Source organism: Pongo pygmaeus, chromosome 1 (genome assembly GCF_028885625.2).
Source record: "Pongo pygmaeus isolate AG05252 chromosome 1, NHGRI_mPonPyg2-v2.0_pri, whole genome shotgun sequence".
NCBI classification, from domain to species: domain Eukaryota; kingdom Metazoa; phylum Chordata; class Mammalia; order Primates; family Hominidae; genus Pongo; species Pongo pygmaeus.
Window position 1 is genome coordinate 179,054,703 of NC_072373.2, and position 21,271 is coordinate 179,075,973.

Here is a 21,271-nt window from a genome sequence, read left to right on the forward strand (position 1 = left end):
AGTAGAGACAGGGTTTCACCGTGTTAGCCAGGCTGGTCTTAAACTCCTGAGCTCAAGTCATCCATCCACCTCAACCTCCCAAAGTGCTGGAATTACAAGTGTGAGCCACTGCACCTGGCCCAAACTGCCTTTTTGTTTGTTTGTTTTTGAGACAGGGTCTCACTGTCACCCAGGCTGGAGTGCAGTGGCAGATCTTTGCTCACTGCAGCCTCTGCCTCTCAGGTTCAAGTGATTCTCCCACCTCAGCCTCCCAAGTAGCTGGGACTGTAGGTGCGCACAACCACGCCTGGCTAATTTTTGTATTTTTTAGTAGAGAGGAGGTTTTGATATGTTGGGCAGGCTGGTCTTGAACTCGTGACCTCAAGTGATCTGCCTGTCTCTGCCTCCCAAAGTGGTGGGATTACAGGCGTGAGCCACTGCACCTGGCCCCAAACTGTCTTTTAATTAAGGCACTGATCATACCTTCAAGTGATGGGAAATTTAGTGCAATAATTTTTTTTTGTCTCTTATATTCGTGCCTTATTTTTTTAGATCCATTTGGTGGTGATCCTTTCAAAGGTTCAGATCCATTTGCATCAGACTGTTTCTTCAGGCAATCTACTGATCCTTTTGCCACTTCAAGCACTGACCCTTTCAGTGCAGCCAACAATAGCAGTATTACATCGGTAAGTGGGAGAATTAAAAACTGTTAAGTTAAATGGATAATAAGTGTCCTAAGCAAGTTTCTTGAAATACATAGTGTTGAAAGAACCCTCGTTTAGATTACTTCTAATGGACCATATATGAATTTCAGTCTCATCCCAATTCATTTAGTTTTTGGTTCAGACTGGTATTTCATAGTTTGATTACCCACTGGAATTAACTGGAATGACTGAACGGAGTCCAAAAGTGATGTTCATCTTTCAAGAGACTAAATCTTATCCTATTGAGGATACTAAAAATGATTGGAAATTTATAAGCCAATCTTACATAAAACTTTTCTGAAATGTTTGGTATATTATTGAAATAATGAAAATTAAAATAATTTTAGAAAAATAAAATCATTTATGTTATTTCATAGACACATCTGGAATGTTAATTCTGCAAAGTACAAATACTCACTAAATGTCAAGCTTTCTTGAGAACATACATACCTACAGCAATCACTGTTTAATAACCACATGCCTGATCCAGGTACTGGTGTGTGCTTTACATTCATTGTTTCTAATCTTCACATCAGTTTTGCAAAGTAGGTGTTGATATCCCTATTTTTAAAATAAGGACACTGGGACTTAGAAAAATTAACACGTTTAAGGTCCTATAGCTAGTTGCTGTTTTATCTGGAGGCTTTAAAAAAATCTTCATGGCCGGGCACAGTGGCTCACGCCACTGTGTAATCCCAGCACTTTGGAAGGCTGAGGTGGGCGGATCACGAGGTCAGGAGATCAAGACCATCCTGGCTAACATGGTGAAAACTCGTCTCTACTAAAAATACAAAAAATTAGCCTTGCGCGGTGGTGGGTGCCTATAGTCCCAGCTACTCAGGAGGCTGAGGCAGGAGAATGGCGTGAACCCGGAGACAGAGCTTTCAGTGAGCCGAGATCGCGCCACTGCGCTCTAGCCTGGGTGACAGAGCGAGACTCCGTCTCCAAAAAAAAAAAAAAAAAAAAAAAAAAAAAAAATCTTCATCTTGTGGATATTTAGAAATACTCAAAAGAGAATAATGTAATGAAATATTTTAACAAGCTTCCATGCATCCATTACCCAATTTCAATAATTAGGAATGGTTTTGCAGGTTTTTGGTTTTGCTTTTTAATTTGTATTTTGAGACTTCGTTTTTGAGACTGCAGTTTCATGTCTCTAGGTAAACTGAACCTATAAAGGACCAGTTAACTGAGAGGCATTTGAAGCAAAAAATTTGTCTTCTAGTACTATTAGATTAAGAATATTTCCTTTAAAATGTAATTGATTATTTTAAAGATAATAGGTTTTGTATTATTGAAAGTTGCTTCTTTTTTGTATTCAGTAAAGAGCTGCTTGGCTAAGAACTGGTGTTTTCCATTAAATGAAAACTGGACAGATACCTTCATAACTGAATATTTTTCGTTTCCCTGGGCTACTGGATACTGTTTTCCTATAGCACTTAGTTGGCAATGTGGACCCATTTGCCAAATTCTTCTAAAATTGCTGCTACTGGAATTCTTCTCCTCTCACCTTCTTATTCTAGCCTCTCATTCTCCTATCATCTAAAGAGCAAGAAAGCTAAATTAGCTCTTCTAATTTAAAAATGAATACATTCCTCTTGTCCTGTCCCCCATGAGATTTTTCTACCATTTGTTTTACTGACTTTTATTCCCAGTTTTCTAAAGGGATATTGTCCTTGCTTACAGCTTGTAATTTCACCATTCAAAACAAAAAACCAAATTGGCAATATAATGATAGCTGCAGTTTATCTAATTTCCTCTATGTGCCAGAGATGGTGCCAAGCTCTTTATATGCATTGTCTCATTTAATTTTCACAGTAATCCTATGAGGTTTACGTAGGTTAAGTTGAGGCCAGGTGTGGTGGCTCCCACCTCTAATTCCAGCACTTCAGGAGGCCAAGGCAGGAGGATCACTTGAGGCAAGTAGTTCACAAGCAGCTTGAGCAACAAAGCGAGATGCTGTCTCTACAAAAAAATTAAAATATTAGTCAGGTGTAATAGCATGGACCTGTAATCCCAGCTACTCGAGAGACTGAGGTGGGAGGATTGCGTAAGCTCAGGAAGTCAAGGCAGCAGTGAGCCATGATTGCACCACAGCACTCCAGCTTGGGTGACAGAGTGAGATCTTGTCTCAATTAAAAAAAAAAAAAAAAAAAAAAGATAGATTAAGTTGGTAGTAAGTTAGTAAGTGGTAGAACTAGACTCAAACCAAAATCTAAGATTTTCACCAATACAATCTGGAAATTTTTAAAAAATTGGCCCTGCTAAACTCCCCAATTATCAAACTGACATAGAGTTTTGTGGCCCCTTATTCCTTCATGGGCTGCACAGTCTATCCTGTTCCTCTTGCTATCCTGACGGCCTTTTAGGGTGGTTGCACAGTATATGATGAAGGACTAGAAACTAAACCTGGCACACATGTAGGCATGCCCTTTCCCTTTCTCCTTGTGATGGCAAATCAAATCTGCAAGCTGTTGTTTAAAACACAGCCTGTTAGTTTTTCCTTCTCTCAAAGAGAAGAAGTAATAATACAGGTTGAGCACCCCAAATCTGAAATGTGCCAGTGAGCATTTCCTGAGTATCATGTCAGCAGTCAAAAGGTTTCAGACTTTGGAGCATTTCACATTTTCAGATTATGGATGTTCACTTGGTAAGTATAACACAAATATTCCAAAATCTGAAAAAACCCAACATCCAAAATACTTTTTGTCCCAAGCATTTCAGATAAGGATGCTCAACCTGTACTTGGTGACTTGTTATGTCAGTGACCTTCTCTTACACTGGTGTTATGACTATCATATTAGGAAACATGGAAAGTTATCTCGCTATATAGACCAGTTTAAGTTTTTCTTTAATTGCTGTTTATTCTGCAGATATCTAAGTTGTGTGCTAGTTGTATAATAGTATAATTGGCATCAGTTAATACTATCATTACTTTTTATCATTCATAGTTTTCATTTCTAAAAACTTCATTAGTATTCTTTCCGCTGGTAGTTTTAATGGATTCTCTTTTATAAAGAGAAAAGGTTAGTCCCAGTTAACATTACCTTTCTCTACAATTAATTTTTTTAACTTGGAGATTTATACATTAGCTCTGGCAGTATTATTTGACATTTATTTGTAATATCCAACTTCTTGATAATTGGAAATAGAGTCTGTAATACAAATGACATTGATAATCATGCATCAGAGTTGCATATAAATGTTCAGAAACTCTTTTCACACTCTTTTTACCTGTTTGCCAAGTCTTTCATCTAGCCCCTTAAAAAGAGCCTGGTACCAGAAAGAGGAAATTCAGTTATCTTCCTAGACATACAATTTGTTTGACTATGATTAAAAACTAAAGTATAAAGTAGGAAAACAGTTAAAAGCCAGAATCTCTGGCATCTGGTAACATCCTCACCTTTATCAAAATCAGTTGCTCTTGATCCCAGACTTTTACATAGCTTATTGTTGAAAGCAGGATCTTCTTAGCAAAAAGCTATCTTTGTGTATGTGTGTGTGTGTGTGTATGTGTGTATGTGTGTATATGTGTGTTCTCTCTGAGGGTCAGAATGCAGAATTATTTTTAGATAACAATTAGAAAATAGAAATGTAACATTTTATGATATTAAGTACTAGGATATTTGAGAATTAAAATAGTGTGTGCTTTCTAAACGTAAAATGATATTCTGGAATCGAAAAAGGACATTAATGGAAAAACTGGTGAAATCTAATAAAATCTATGGTTTATAGTTTTGTACCAGTGTTCTTAGTTTTAATAGATGTACTATAATTATGTGAGATATTAACATTAGGGGAAACTGGGTGAAGAGTGTAGGGGAACTTTGTACTCTCCTTACAACTCTTATGTAAATGTGAATTATTCCGAGATAAAAGGTTAGTGGTGGCTGTCACCTAAAATCCCAGTGCTTTCGGAGGCCAAGGTGGGAGGATTTCTTGAGGCCAGAAGTTTGAGAGAAACATAGCAAGACCCTATCTATACAAATAATAACAAAGATTACCCAGGTGTGGTGGCATACACCTGTAGTCCCAGCTATTCGGGAGGCTAAGGCAGGAGAGAGGCAGGAGGATCACTTGAGCCCAGGAGTTTGAGGTTACAGTAAGCTGTGACCACACCACTGCATTCCAGCTGGGGTGGCAGAGCAAGACCCTGTCTCTAAAAAATAAGTAAAAAATTAAAACAGTGTACGTCTATACAACTAGCAAGATTATGAAGAAAAAAATAAACGAATATCACCAAAGTCAGGATTGTGATTATAGAGGGGCACATGAAGACTTCTGAGGTATTGGCAGTTTCATGGGAGATGACTACACAAGTGTTCACTTAATACTTACTTGTTAAACCATAGATCTGTTTCACGTACTTTTCTGAATGGATGTTATATTTCACAGTGAAGATTAGAAAATAATATGTATTATTTCCAGTTATTAAGATTGCAGATCACTATGGAGAAACATTTGTTCCTAATGTCTATATTCCTTAATTAATTAAGAATTTGTAAGGAATATATTCTTTGTAGTGGTGATGAGGTTTCAGCTGTGAAGTGTTGCCTCTCTCATTCATGGTTTTGTATGCTTTGTTTAGGTAGAAACGTTGAAGCACAATGATCCTTTTGCTCCTGGTGGAACAGTTGTTGCAGCAAGCGATTCAGGTAAATAATATATCAACTTCATTGAACATTAAACATTACACTTTTTTTTAAGATTCTTTTTTCTTTGTCTCTAAATATATTTGTCCTGTTATTTATAGCTTTAAAATTATTGCATAATTATAGCCAATTGTAATTTACCAATAATAAGCATTTGTATATCACTTTCTACTTACTTTCATTCTTTCATTTATTGTTCATGTTGAATATTACACTAGAATATGAACTCTACCCACTATCAGTAAACCAATAAAAATGTTTTGCTTTATAAAATGCTGTGTTGCTTGGCAGCTTCAAAGTCAGCATTGACTGTTATGGATCTTGGTCTAAGTTAAAAGATTAGTGGCTTCCAATAGAAAATGAAAATTGCTTTATAAATACAAATGGGTTCTGTTAATAATACAGAGAAAAGCTAAATGTTATTATAGCATCCAGTCTTCATACTTCATTTATGGTATCAAATTTTTTATTTATTATTTTAATAACTTTTTAAATAGTAATCTCATTTTAAACATAAACTGAGGACCAGAATATTAAGCAGTGTTCATCAAGATCGTACAGTTTAATAGATTTGAACCAGGTAAAGCCAAGATTCAGTATTAGGTCTGACAAAATCAAAAAGCTTTTTCAACAGAGTAACTCTGCTTCTTTTCTACTGTTCATTTAAAACAAAACAGATAAACAGACCAGCTATTATTTGGGATGGGAGAGCATAAAATTTGAGGAAAGTAAACTCAAATGTGTAAATACTCTAATATTATGCTGAAAATAGATAGCTTTATTTTTCTAGGTGAATATAGAGGGAGTTGTTCAGTATACAAATGTATTAATTGTGACTAATTAAGGATTATGAACATAGAAAAAGAATAGTAGAAATGCCTTTACAGGAGCCTGGGTGCAGTGGCTCACACCTGTAATCCCAGCATTTTGGGAAACCAAGGCAGGTAGATCACTTGAGGTCGAGACCAGCCTGGCCAACATGGTGAAACCCCGTCTCCACTAAAAATGCAAAAATTAGCCGGGTATGGTGGTGGGTGCGTATAATCCCAGCTACTTGGGAGGCTGAGGCAGGAGAATTGCTTGAACCCAGAAGGCGGAGGTTGCAGTGAGCTGAGATTGTGCCATTGCACGCCAGCCTGGGCAACAGAGTGAGACTCTGTCTCCAAAAAAAAGGCTGGCTCTAAAAAACAGGTTGGGTTTCTTATAATGAACAAATTGTAACAAGATGAGATTTAGCAGAGTGCATTGTTTTTGGGTTGGAAATTAACTCCCAACATGAGTAGCAAGAGTGAGGAATACAAAAAGGAGATATGTAGAAAATAAGATTTAATGTAGGCTGGATATTGATTTAAACAGAAACTTAGAATGAGAGCAAATGAGACTTCTAAAAGGCTTATTGTATTAACAGTGGTTAAATTACATATTTTTTAAGTACATGTGCTCTTTTTATACCCTCATTATTAAGCTGATTATATTGCTAGGGGTACTATAGAATTAAAAAGGATAACCTAAGCGAATAAAATGAAAGGTTAATATGTTTATGATTGCCCACACCAAGGAAACGGTTAAGTGCCGTAAGAGTTAATTAAACCAGCAGAGATTAAAGGAAGGGGAGATCACATTAAGGATAAATCATTAATGATATCAAAGTGGAATGTGGCTTTTGTGGTATGCCTTGAAAGCATGGGCTAGTATTTTAGCAGGTAAATATGGAAAGAGATTATGTGGAGCAAAAAGAACAATGTGAACAAGGAATGGAGGCAGAACATATAGGGCATATTCAAGGAAAAACTAACACATTTTTGTAAGAGCTATTTCTCTTTTTTTGCAAGATAGAGGAATAGTCAAGGCTGAAGTGGTAGGTTACAGTGTTACATTAAAGATTCCTAATACCTCTGTTGATCTTCTGCTTAAATTCCAGTTCCTAATTCATTTCCTGTAAAGTGGTAGAATAAACAATGATAATAGCCTAGGAGGGGGCTAAGATTTATCATTAATTATAATAATAATGGCTACTATTTATTGAACACTTGCAGAGTTCCAGCAGTCAGCATGCTGATCATTTTTCTCTACTTGGTCCCATTTAATTCTCACAACAACTACGTTAGATTATTTGTATTATGTTTATTGTACAGACAAGGAAAATCCAGGCGTGGAGAGATGAAACAGTTTTCAGAAGGTTAAAGTAGTAGTATTAGATGTATCCAATTCAAATGAGGTCTCTGGTTTTCCACCTGCCTCTTTGGTCATTCTTTCTTAATCTCCTTTGTTGATATTTCCTCTTTTTCTCAACCTCTTAATATTGTGTTGTCCCAAGTCTTAGTCCTTGGACCTCTTTTATCTGTACTCCCTTGGGGGAACTCATCTGTGGCTTCAAATACTGTGGATACACTGATCTATATCTCTAGTCACATCTCTTTCCTGAACCCCAGGCTCATTTTTCCAGCTATTTATTTGGCATCTCCACTTGAATGTCTGATAGATATATCTAATGCATAAGTCTGACACAAAGCAGCTATTCTTCCTTCCTAAACCTGCTTTTCTTGGCACCTTCCACATCTTCATGGTTCATCTTTAATGTTGTCCAGGTCTAAAATCTTAGAATCATCCTTGGTTCTTCTTTTGCTCTTCCTCTGTCTCTAATCTGTCAGGAAATCTTATTGACTCTACCTTCAAATTATATCCAGTAAAAGCCTTACAGTGGCCTGCACTTTTCTAACAATATCTCATCATTATTCCCAGTACTCACCCTTCTCCAGCCACACTGGTCTTCTTGCTGCTGCTCAAACAACAGACCCATGTTCTTTGGCCCTTTGCACTAGCTGTTCCCTCTTCCTGGGATGATCCTTCTCTGTATGTTCACATGATAATCTCTATTACCTCTGACAAATCTTAATTCAGATATCACCTTCTCAGTGAAGCTTATTCTGGCCACTCTGTCTAACATTTACAAGTACCACTACCCAGCTCAGTGCTCCCACGTTACTATTCTCTACTTTTCTTCTTTCATTATAACTTATTACTTTCCATCTTATTATATAAATTACTTTACTTTTCTCTTATCTGTTTCCTTTTCATCCTATTAGAAATTAAGCTCCAGAAGGAATTGAGATCTTTGTTTTCACTGATATAACCCAAGAACCTGAAAATACGCCTGGGCGTATGTTATTGAATGAAAAAGGAGCCAGCAGCTCTTCTCAGAGAACATGTAATGGGAGTCTAGTGGGTAGACATTATTTATTTTGTTATGATAAGTAGTTTTTTTAAATTGTGGTAAAATATACATAACATAAAGTTTGGCATTTTAACCTTTTTTAAATGTACAGTTCAAGAGCATTAAGTACATTCACATTGTTGTGCAATCATCACCACCATCCATCTCAAGAACTTTTTTCATATTCCAGAACTGAAATTCTGTATCCATTAAATAATAACTCCCTATCTTCCCTCTCACCAAACCCTAACAACCATCATTACTACTCTGCATACTTCATGTAAGTGGAATCATAAAGTATTTGTATTTTGGTGATTGACTTATTTCATTTACCATAATGTCCTCAAGGTTCATCCACATTGTAGAATGTATCTGAATTTTTTACCTTTTTCAGGTTTAATAATATTCTATTATATGTATATACTGCATTTTGTTTATTTGTTCATTCATTAATGTACACTTAGTTGCCATCACATTTTGTCTGTGTGCATAATGCTACTGTGAATGTGAGGGTACAGATATCTGAGTCCCTGCTTTCAGTTCTTTTGGGTATAATTCTAAAAGTAGAATTGCTGGATCATATGGTAATGCTGTTTTTAGTTTTTTGAGAAACGATCATACTATTCTCCATAGCAGCCATACCATTTTATACACCAACCAACAGTTCACAGTGGTTCCAATGTTTCCACATCTTTGCCAACCCTTACTACTTTCTGTTTTATTATAATAGGCATCCTAATGGGTGTGAAGTGGTATCTTACTGCTTTGATTTGTATTTCCCTAATGATTAGTATGTTGTGCCTTTTTTTATATGCCTATTGGCTATTTGTATATCTTCTATGGAGAAATATCTATTCAAGTCCTCTGCCCATTTCTAAATCAGGTTGTTTGTTGTTGAATTTTTTATATATCCTAGATATTAACCCCTTATCAGATAAATGATTTGCAAATATTTTCTCCCATCCTGTGGGTTACCTTTTCATTCTATTAATACTGTTCATTGGTGAACAAAAGTTTTTAATTTTGATGTAGCTCATTTTATCTATTGTGTTGTTGTTGCCTTTGCTTTTAGTGTTATAACCAAGAAAGCATTGCTAAATCCAATATTAGGAAGCATTTCCCCTATAAGTTTTATAGTTTTAGCTCTTACATTTAGGTATTTAATCCATTTTGAGTTAATTTTTGTATATGGTGTGAGGTAAGAGTCCAACTTCATTCATTTGCATGTGGATATTCAGTTTTCCTATCATGTTTTCTTGTAAAGACCGTCCTTTTTCCATTGTTTGTTCTTGGCACGTTTCTTGAAAATCATTTGACCATATATGTGAGGGTTTATTTCTGGATTCTGGATTCTGTTCCATTGATCTATATAGTTTGTATTTATGCAGTTCCTTGCTGTTGTAATTACTATAGCTTTGAAATAAGATTTGAAATCAGAAAGTTTGACTACCAACTTTGTTGTTCCTTTTTAAGACTGCTTTGGGCCGGGCACAGTGGCTCATGCATGTAATCCCAGCACTTTGGGAGGTCAAGGTGGGTGGATCGCTTGAGCTCAGGAGTTCAAGACCAGCCTGGCCAATGACTGAGTTCAGGAGTTCAAGACCAGCCTTGGCAACATAGTGAGACTCTGTCTCTACAAAAAAATGCAAAAATTAGCCAGGCGTAGTGGCATGCACCTGTACTCCCAGCTACTTGGGAAGCTGAGGTGGGAGGATCACTTGAGCCGAGGAGGCAGAGATTACAGTGAGCCAAGATCATGCCACTGCACTCTAGCCTGGGTGACAGAACCAGACCCTGTCTCAAAAAAGAAAAAAAGAAAAAGAAAAAGACTGCTTTGGCTATTCGGGTTCCTTGAGATTCCATATGAATTTTAGGATGAATTTTTCTATTTCTGCCAAAAGAAAAAGTCATTGGGATTTTTGATAGGGATTGCATTGAATCTGTAGATATCTTTGGGTAATATTACCAGCTTAACAATATTAAGTCTTCTAATCTGTGAACATGGGATGTCTTTCCATTTGTTTGTGTCTTTAATTTCTTTCAGAATGTATTGTAATTGTCAGTATACGAGTCCTCCTTGGTTAATTCCTAAGTATTTCATTCTTTTTGATGCTGTTGTAAATGGAATTGTTTTCTTAATTTCCTTTCCAGACTGTTCGTTGTTGGTATATAGAAATATGACTGATTTTCGTATGTTGATTTTTGTATCCTGCTACTGTGCCAAATTCAACTATTAGTTCTAATGGTTTTTTGGTGGAATCTTTAGGGTTTTCTACATATAAGATCATGTTATATGCAAACAGATTTTATTTCTTTGTTTTGAATCTGGATGCCTTTTATTTCTTTTTCTTGCCTAAGTGCTTTGGCTAGGACTTCCACTACTATATTGCAGGGGTCCCCAAATTCCGGGCCATAGACCAGTACCAGTCTGTGGCCTGTTAGGAACCAGGCTGCGCAGCAGGAGGTGAGTGATGGGCAAGTGAGCAGTACCTAATGCCTGAGCTCCTCCTCCTGTCAGATCAGCAACAGCATTAGATTCTCATAGGAGCTTGAACCTTATTGTGAACTGCACATGTGAGGGATCTAGGTTGTGCGTTCCTTATGAGAATCTAACGCCTGATGATCTGAGGTGGAACAGTTTCATCCTGAAATCATTCCCCTCATCCCACCCCCAAGTCCTAAAAAAATTGTCTTCCACAAAACCGGTCCCTGGTGCCAGAAAGGTTGGGAACTGCTGCTATATTGAATAGAAGTGGTAGAAATGGTAAGAGCAGGCATCCTTATCTTGTTCCTTATTGTAGAGAAATGGTTTCAGCCTCTCAAGATTGAGTGTGATATTCACCGTTAGCTTTTCATATATGGCCTTTATTAAGTTGAGGTAGTTTCCTTCTATTCTTAGCTTGTTGAGTGTTTTTATGAAAGGGTTTTGAATTCTGTCAAATACTTTTTGTTGCATCCATTTAAATGATTGGTGTTGTATTTTTCCCCTCATTCTGTTAATGTGGTGTATTACATTGAATGATTTTTGTATGTTGAACCATTCTTATATTCCAGGAATAAATCCCACTTGGACGTGGTATATAATCCCTTTAATGTGCTGTTGAATTCTTTTGAGGATTTTTACAAAAATATTCGTAAAGGATATTGATCTATAGTTTTCTTTTCTCATCTATATGTCTTCATCTGGCTTTGATATCAGAGTAATACTGGCTTCACAGAATGAGTATAGAATTGTTCCTGCCTCTTCAATTTTTTGGAAGAGTTTGAGGGAGATTGGTTTTGATTATACTTTAAATGTTTGGTAGAATTCACCCGTGAAGTCATGTAATCGTGAGCTTTTCTTTGTTAGGAGGTGTTTTGTTTTGTTAATTTTAAAAATAATGGTGGCCGGCACAGTGGCTCACGCCTGTAATCCCAGCACTTTGGGAGGCTGAGGCGGGTGGATCACTTGAGGTCAGGAGTTCAAAACCAGCCTGGCCAACATGGTGAAACCCCGTGTCTACTAAAAACACAAAAATGAGCCAGGCGTGGTGGTGGGCGCCTGTCATCCCAGCTACTCAGGAGACTGAGGTAGGAGAATCTCTTGAACCCGGGTTGTGGAGGTTGCAGTGAGCTGAGATTACGCCACTGCACTCCAGCCTGGGCCACAAAGCGAGACTCCGTCTCAAAAAAAAAATAAAATAAATTAAAAATATGGAATGCCACAAGAATTTGCATGTTATCCTTGCACAGGGGCCATGCTAACCTTCCCTGTATCTTTCTAGTTTTAGTATATATATTGCTGAAGTGAGCACTGTTGGAAGGTTTTTGATTACAGATTCGATCTCTTTATTAGTTACGAGTCAATTCAGATTTTCTGTGTTTTTGTGATTCAGTCTCCATAACTTGTGTTTCTCAGAATTTGTTCTTCTCATTTATACTATTCAGTTTGTTGATGTATAATTGTTCATAGCACTGTGTTAACAATCCTTTTTATTTCTGTGAAATTACTAGTAATGTCCCCTCTTTCATTTCTGATTTTAGTTATTGAGTCTTGTTTTCTTAGTCCATCTAGGAATGTCAATTTTGTTGATCTTTTCAAAGAAGAAACTCTTGGTTCTATTGATTTTCTCTATTTTTCTATTCTCTGTGTTGTCTCTGCTCCAATTTTTATTATTCATTTCTTTCTGCTAGCTTTAAGTTTAGCTTGCTTTTCTTTTTTTAGATCCTTTACAGTGTAAAGTTAGGTTGTTCATTTGAGCTCTTCTTTTTTAAGTATTTATAGTTGGAAGTTTATCTCAGCACAGCTTTTGCTGCTACATCCCATTAGTTTTGGTAATGCTGTATTTCCATTTTCATTTGTTTCAAGATATTTTCTAATTTTCTTTGTGATTTTTCTTTGACCAATTGGTTGAGCGTGATATTTAATTTCCACCTATTTGTAGGTCATCTAGTTTTGCTTCTGCTATTAATTTTTAGTTTTATTCTGTTTTAATTGGAAGAGATACATTTGTTTATTATTTTTATTTTGAGATAGAGTCTCGTTCTGCCACCCAGGCTGGGGTGCAATGGCACGATCTCGGCTCACTGCAACCTCTGCCTCCAGGGTTCAAACAATTCGCCTGCCTCAGCCTCACAAGTAGCTGGGACTATAGGCGCCCACCACCACGTCCGTGTCATTTTTGTATGTTTAGTAGAGACAGGATTTCACCATGTTGGCCAGGCTGGTCTCGAACTCCTGATCTCAAGGGACCTGCCCACCTCGGCCTCCCAAAGAGTTGGGATTACAGGCATGAGCCACCACACCTGGCCGGAAGAGATATTTTTATGATTTCAGTTTTTTAAAATTCATTAAGAGTTGTTCTATGGCCTAAAGTATGTTCTGTCTTGGAGAACATTAGATATGTACTTGAGAAAATGTGTATTCTGCTATTGTTGGGTGGAGTGTTCTGTATATATCTGTTAGGTCCAGTTGATCTAAAGTGTTGTTCAAGTCCTCTCTCTCCTTATTGTTCTTCTGTTTTATTCACATTGAAAGTAAGATATTGAAGTCTCCAGCTGTTACTGTAGAGCTGTCTGTTTCTCCCTTCAGTTCTGTCGGTGTTTAATGTATATATTTAAGAAGCATGTTTGGTGCATGTATGTTTATAAATGTTACATCATATTGGTAAATTGACCCTTTCTTTATTGTATAATGTCCATCTTTGTCTCTTGTAACAGTTGTAGACTTAAAGTCTATTTTTTCTGATATTAAGATATCTCTGCTCTCTTGATATTCTATTTGCATGAAATATCTTTTTTCATCTTTTCCCTTTCAAACTATGTGTGTCCTTAGATCTAAAGTGAATCTCTCTTATACTGCATGTAGTTGTATTTTGCATTTTTTTTCTACCAGTTTGTGTCTTTTCATTAGAGAGTTTAATCCATTCACATTTAAAGTAATTACTGATAGGGAAGGACTTATTATTGTCATTTTGCTATTTGTTTCTGTATGTCCTATAGTTTTTTGTCCCTTATTTCCTCTGTTACTCTCTTCATTTATGTTTAGTTGATTTTTTGTAGTGACATTCTTTATTCCCTACTCATTTCCTTTTACTCTTTCTCTGTGTTTCATGGAGATTACACAAAACATCCTACAATTATAACAGTCTATTTTAAACTGATAAGACTTAATTTCAATTGGATTCAAAACCACTCCTTTACAGCTCCACTCCCCACTTTATGTGGTTGAAAGTCACAGTTTACTTCTAAAGTTGAGTTGTGAGCCAATATTATAGTAATACTATTTTTTATATTTGTCCATATATTGATATTTACATTTATCAGAGAGAACTTTATATTTTCATTTGGTGTCTAACATCCTTTCATTTCAACCTGAATGACTCCCTTTAGCATTTCTTTTTTTTCCTTTTTTTTTTTTTTTTTTTTTTTTTGAGGCAGAGTTTTGCTCTTGTTGCCCAGGCTGGAGTGCAGTGACACAATCTCGGCTCACTGCAACGTCTGCCTCCTGGGTTCAGGCGAATCTCCTGCTTCAGCTCGCTAGTTACTGGGATTACAGGCATCTACCACCGTGCCCGACTAATTTTTTTTTTTTTTTTTTTTCTGGAAACAGAGTCTCACTCCAGACTGGAATGCAGTGGCAAGATCTTGGCTCACTGCATCCTCCCCCTGCTGCTTCAAGTTGTTCTCCTGCCTCAGCCTTCCAAGTAGCTGGGACTACAGGCACGCACCACCGCGTGCCACTAATTTTTGTATCTTTAGCAGAGATGGAGTCTCACCATGTTTGCCAGGCTGGTCTTGAACTCCTAACCTCAAGTGATCCTTCCACCTTGGCCTCCCAAAGTGCTGGGATTACAGGCATGAGCCGCCACGCCCAGCCATGCCTCACTAATTTTTGTATTTTTAGTAGAGATGGGGTTTCACCATGTTGGCCAGGCTGGTCTCAAATGACCTTATGTGATCCGCCCCCCTTGGCCTCCGAAAGTGCTGGGATTACAGGCATGGGCCACCGCTCCCAGCCCCTTTAGCATTTCTTACAGGGTAGGTCTAGTGGTAATGAACCATTCAGTTTTTGTTTATCTGGGAATATCTTAATTTCTCTCTTGTTTGTGAAGGACAGTTTACCAGATACAGAATTCTTAGTTGACAGGGTTTTTTTTCGAGCCCTTCGATGTATTCCTCTACTCCCTTCAAGGTTTCTGCTGAGAAATTCACTGATAGTTATATTGAGGGTCCTGGCCAGGCACTGTGGCTCATACCTGTAATCCCAACACTGTGGGAGGCCGAGGTGGGAGGATCACTTTGGGTCAGGAGTTCGAGACTAGCCTGGCCAACATGATGAAACTCCATCTCTACTAAAAATACAAAAATTATCCGGGTGTGCTGGCTTGCGCCTGTAGTCCTAGCTACTCCAGAGGCTGAGGTGGGAGAATCACTTGAACCCGGGAGGCAGAGGTTGCAGTAAGCCGAGATGGCGCCATTGCACTCCAGACTGGGTGACAGAATGAGACTCCATCCAAAAAAAAAAAAAATTATTGAGGATCCCTTGTGCATGATGAGTCAGTTTTCTCTCACTGCTTTCACAATGCTCTTTTTGTTTCTGTCTTTCAACAGTTTGATTATAATGTGACTCAGTATAGGACTCTTTTGAGTTTATCCTACGTGGAGTTTGTTGACCTTTTTATATATCCGTGTCTTCCCTCAGAGTTGGGGAGTTTTGGCCATTATTTCTTCAAATAAGCTCTCTGCCTCTTTCTTTCCGGTATAAAGATTAGTGTGGGGGTGTCTCCATTGTTCTTTTTTTTCCTCTCAAACTTAGAGCTGGAAGAAACCTTAGACATCCTGTGGGCCAGAATTTCATATTACCTTCTGCAAAACTAGCTTCCAGAGAGGTCTTCAGGAAGTTGGCAAATTTTAGTTACATATTTTTAAAGTGTCTTTGAACTTTTAAGAACTACATCTCGTTAAGTATATGTATTCGTATATATTATTATCCAAATTTTAACAAATTAGAGTGCATTGGTGCTTTAAAGTGCTGTCAACTACTCTGAGAATGCAAGGTTCTTGTTTTAAAATGTGTATCTTCCAACTCCTTCCTTGGATGAATTAGATTTTTTTAGATGGAGAAACCAAAATCAGGTATAGCCATACCTTGGAGACATTATGGTTTGGTTTTGTTTTAGGAACCCAGGCTGGTCTCGAACTCCTGGGCTCAAGCAGTCCTCCCACCTCAGTCTCCTAAAGTGCTAGGATTACAGGCGTGCACCTGGCCCAGCATGGGTTCTTTTCCATACCACCACAATAAAGCAAATATTGCAATAAAAGAAGTCACATATAAAAGTTATGTTTTCACTATACTCTGGTCTATTAAGCATGCAGTAACATGTCTAAAAAATGCACGTGTCTTAATTAGAAAATGCTTCATTGCTAAAAAAAAAAAAAAAAAAAAAATGCTAATGATCAGGCACAGTGGCTCACGCCTGTAATCCCAGCACTTTGGGAGGCCAGGGTGGGTGAATCACCTGAGGTCAGGAGTTCGAGACCAGCCTGTGCAACGTGGTGAAACCACGTCTCTACTAAAAATACAAAAAATTAGCCAGGCGTGGTGGCGGGTGCCTGTAATCCCAGCTACTTGGGAGGCTGAGGCAGGAGAATTGCTTGAACCCGGGAGGCTGAGGTTGTAGTGAGCTGAGATAGTGCCATTACACTCCAGCCTGGGCAACAAGAGTGAAACTTCATCTCAAAAAAAAAAAAAAAAAAAAAAAAGCTAATGATTATTTGAGCCTTCAACAAATTGTAATCTTCTTCATGGTGGAGGATCTTACCTCAATATTGGTGGCTGCCCACTGATCAAGGTGTTAGCTGCTGAAGGTTGGGGTGCCTGTGGCGATTTCTTAAAATAACACTGAAGTTTGCCACATCAATTGACTCTTCCTTTCCTGCACGATTTCTTTTAGCATGTGATACTGTTGATAGCCTTTTACCCACACAAGATAGTCTTTGAAAATTGGTATCAGTCCTTTCAGATCCTGCCACTACTTCATGAACTAAATTTATGTAATATTCTAAATCCATTGTTCTCATTTCAACAATGTTCATAGCATCTTCACCAGGAGTACATTCTATCTCAAGAAATCACTTTCTTTGCTTATCTGTAGAAGGAACTCTACAGAGTTGGTTCCTGTTTTATCATGAGATTGCAGCAATTCAGTCACATCTTCAGGCTCTACTTCTAATTGAAGTTCCCTTACTAATTTGTAACCACGTCTGCAGTTACTTCCTCCACTGAAGTCTTGAATCCATCAGTAATCCATGACGATTGGATGTAACTTCTTTCGAAGTCCTCTTACTATTGCTGTTCTCACCTCCTTCCATGAGTCACACTGTTTTTGTTTTGTTTTGTTTGAGACGGAGTTTCACTCTTGTTGCCCAGGCTGGAGTGCAATGGAGCTGTCTCAGCTCATTGCAACTTCCGCCTCTTGGGTTCAAATGATTTTCCTGCCTCAGCCTTCCAAGTAGTTGGGATTATGCCCGCCACCACGCTCAGCAAATTTTTTGTATTTTTAGTAGAGACAGGGTTTCACTATGTTGGCCAGGCTGGTCTCGAACTGCTTACCTCAGGCAATCCACCCCGCCTCAGCCTCCCAAAGTGCTGGGATTACAAGCATGAGCCACTACACCCAGCCTGAGTCACACTGTTCTTAATAGCATCTAGAATGGTGAATCCTTTCCAGGAGGTTTTCAGTGTACTTTGCCCAAATCCATCAGAGGAATGGCTGTCTATGGCAGCTATAGCCTTATAAAGTGTATTTCTTAAATAATAAAACTAGAAAGTCAAAATTACTCCTCGATTTGCAAGAATTACTGCCTGGCTGCAAGAATGGATGTTGAGTTAGCAGGCATGAAAACAACATTCATCTCCTTATACATCTTCATCAGAGCGCTAGGTGACTTAGGTGCATTGTCAGTGAGCAGATTTTTGGGTTTTTTTGTTTGTTTGTTTCTTTTGAGACAGTCTCCCTCTGTTGCCCAGGCTGGAGCACAGTGGTGCAATCTCAGCTCACCGCAAGCTCTGCCTCCCAGGTTCAAGCAATTCTCCTGCCTCAGCCTCCCGAGTAGCTGGGATTACAGGCACATGCCACCACACACAGCTGATTTTTGTATTTTTAGTAGAGACAGGATTTCACCATGTTGGCCAGGCTGGTCTCGAACTCCTGACCTCAAGTGATCTGCCCGCTTTGGCCTCCAAAAGTGCTGGGATTACAGACGTGAGCCACCGTGCCCAGCCTAGCCAGGAGTATTTTGAAAGAAATCTCTTATCTGAGCAGTGGGTCCCAACAATGGGCTTAAAATATTCAGTAAAACATGCCTTAAACAGCTGTGCTGTCATCCAGGCTTTGTTATTTTATTTCTACTGTCAATTTATCTTAATTCATAAGGGCCTTAGGATTTTCAGAATGGTCAATGAGCATTGGCTTCAACTTAAAAGTCACCACAGCTGCATTAGCCCCATAGGAGACTCAACCTGTCCTTTGATGCTTCAAAGCCAGACATTGACTTCTCTTTAGCTATGACAGTTATAGATGGCATTTTCTTCCAGTAGAAGACTGCTTTGTCTACATTGAAAATCTGTTGTTTAGTGTAGCCACCTTTATAGATCAATTATCTAAGCTAGACTTCTGGATAACTTGCTGCAACTTCTGTATCAGTACTTGCTAAGTTTGTTTTCCTTCTTTTTAAAATCCTTTTGTTTGTGAAATGAAGAATGGACTTTTTTTTCAGTTCCTATGGTTAAGTTGGCAAGCCTGTTCTCGCCCTATTTATGTATTTATGTTGGTTTGTTTTGTTTTGTTTTTAGTTACAACAACGTAAGTCTTTTCCTACATTGTCTTCTTAAATGTAATTCCACTTGACATGAAAACTTTTAATTATGAGAATATGGAGGAGGAGAATTAGTTATTATTATATAGGTCATTCAGGTCAGTGGTTCCTAAATATCTTTTAAACTTTATATGGGGAAAAAGAGATATGTATGTAGGTTTTTAATGTATTTATTTAATTAGTTTACTTGTTCATAAAATCCCAACTTCTGGAAACTACTGAGATTCCGAGAGGTGATGTTACATACCCAAGTCACAAACACAAGACATTTACCCACCTTACTGGTACCCTTCTACCCTTATTATTTTCTTCCACTAGGTAGAATTCCATCAGGCAAAAAGATTGATCCTATGGAACAGGGGAATTGTTAAGCTTTCAAAATAAATAAAAACATGCCAGTAAATTTTTGTTCTTAAATGTTATATGATATATAACTCTACTCCAACCTCTAAAATATACTTGTTATGATAGGGATAGAAGTATATTAAATATGGCCGGGCGCGGTGGCTCATGCCTGTAATCCCAGCACTTTGGGAGGCCGAGGCAGGTGGATCACAAGGTCAGGAGATCGAGACTATCCTAGCTAACACGGTGAAACCCCGTCTCTACTAAAAATACAAAAAATTAGCTGGGCGTGGTGGCGGGCACCTGTAGTCCCAGCTACTTGGGAGGCTGAGGCAGAAGAATGGCATGAACCCAGGAGGCGGAGCTTGCAGTGAGCTGAGATCGCACCACTGCACTCCAGCCTGGGCGACAGAGCAAGACTCCATCTCAAAAAAAAAAAAAAAAAAAAAGGAAGTATATTAAATATTTTATGGCTGGGCGAGGTGGCTTACACCTGTAATTCCAGCACTTTGGGAGGCCGAGGCAGACAGGAGTTTGAGACCAGCCTGGCCAACATGGTGAAACCCCATCTCTACTAAAAATTCAAAAATTAGCTAGGCATGGTGGCATGCACCTGTAATTCCAGCTACTTGGGAGGCTGAGGCAGGAGAATCTCTTGAACCTGGGAGATGGAGGTTGCAGTGAGCCGAGATCATGCCACCGCACTACAGCCTGATCAACAGAGCGAGACTCCATCTCAAAAAAGGTATGTTAAGTATTTTGCCTCACATTGAGATCTTGTTAGCATTTGCTTCTGGTGAATAGACACATTGCAGACTGTGAAAGAAAACTAAGGAAAGCAAATTTAGAATACTTACTGTTTTTTGTTTTTGTTTTTGTTTTGTTTTGGAGACAGAGTTTTGCTCTTGTCACCTGGGCTGGAGTGCAATGGCGCAATCTCAGCTCACTGCAACCTCCACCTCCCGGGTTCAAGCGATTCTGCTGCCTCTCCCTCCCAAGTAGCTGAGATTACAGGCACCCGCCACCATGCCTGGCTAATTTTTGTATTTTTAGTAAAGACGTTGGCCAGGCTGGTCTCGAAGTCCTGACCTCAGGTGATCCACCCGCCTTAGCCTCCCAAAGTGCTGGGATAACAGGCGTGAGCAACCATACCTGGCAGGATACTTACTTTCTACATGTACTTTATAAAAATTATTTTTCCATTTTATTGTGAGATTAGTTTAAGTGCCAGAAATTTTTTTGTGTGGAATATTTTACTAACTCCTGACAGAAAATGTAGAACTTCCCAACTGTTAATTAAATCTTTATAACATCCTGAGGATATAGAAGGGAGCTCATGATCTCCCTAGAGCATCTTTGACTCCAGCAGGAGTAAAATACCCAGTAGGTTTTCCTTTTTACAGGCAATGACTCAGGCTAAACGTATATATGTTCATGTATTTACGTAGCCTCTGCTTTCTTTCATATTTCTTCTCTTAATTTTCATCATTTCCAAAAACCACAAGCTATAACTGTCTTTCAAGTTCACTTATTTTATTTTTATTTTTTTTGGAGATGGAGTCTTGCTCTGTTCACCCAGGCTGGAGTGCAGTGGTGCAGTCTCTGCTCACTGCGACCTCCATCTCCTGGGTTCAAGTGATTCTCCTGCCTCAGCCTCCCGAGTAGCTGAGATTACAGGCGTGCACCACCACGCCTGGCTAATTTTTGTATTTTTAGTAGAGACAGGGTTTCACCATGTTGGCCAGGCTGGTTTTGAACTCCTGACCTCAAGCCATTTAATTGTGTCTTTGAAGGTAAATAATATATGGAACTGGATCTCAAATCCTTAGAATGCCAGAACTACAGGTCCAAAACATGATGCACTATTCTCAGCAGAGTTCAGAAGGGTCAGAAGTCAAGGTGTTATGAGGCAGAGAACACATGAAATTCGTGCATTCCATTTAGCAGCCCCCATGAGACCAGAAATAGACCCCATGAGTCTTTGAAGATGGGGATAATTCAACTTCTGGTTTTATACA

At 38.4% G+C, this 21,271-nt stretch overlaps 1 protein-coding gene and 1 non-coding gene across 20 annotated transcripts in view; one reads left to right on the plus strand and one right to left on the minus strand.

Moving 5' to 3' along the window:
- Positions 1 to 21,271, plus strand: part of EPS15 (epidermal growth factor receptor pathway substrate 15) — a 161,899-nt gene that overhangs the window by 121,290 nt on the left and 19,338 nt on the right. For 15 of the 19 annotated variants that reach the window (XM_054488244.1, XM_054488256.1, XM_054488226.1 and 12 more), the window contains 2 exons: positions 532 to 665; positions 5,272 to 5,338. The exons of the other annotated variants lie outside the window; for them this stretch is intronic. In XM_054488244.1, the coding sequence (XP_054344219.1) occupies positions 532 to 665; positions 5,272 to 5,338 (201 nt within the window). The remainder of the gene's footprint in view (positions 1 to 531; positions 666 to 5,271; positions 5,339 to 21,271) is intronic. 19 annotated transcript variants of the gene reach the window in all.
- Positions 12,237 to 12,343, minus strand: LOC129023229 (U6 spliceosomal RNA). Its single transcript, XR_008496725.1, has one exon. It is a non-coding gene; the product is annotated as a U6 spliceosomal RNA (small nuclear RNA).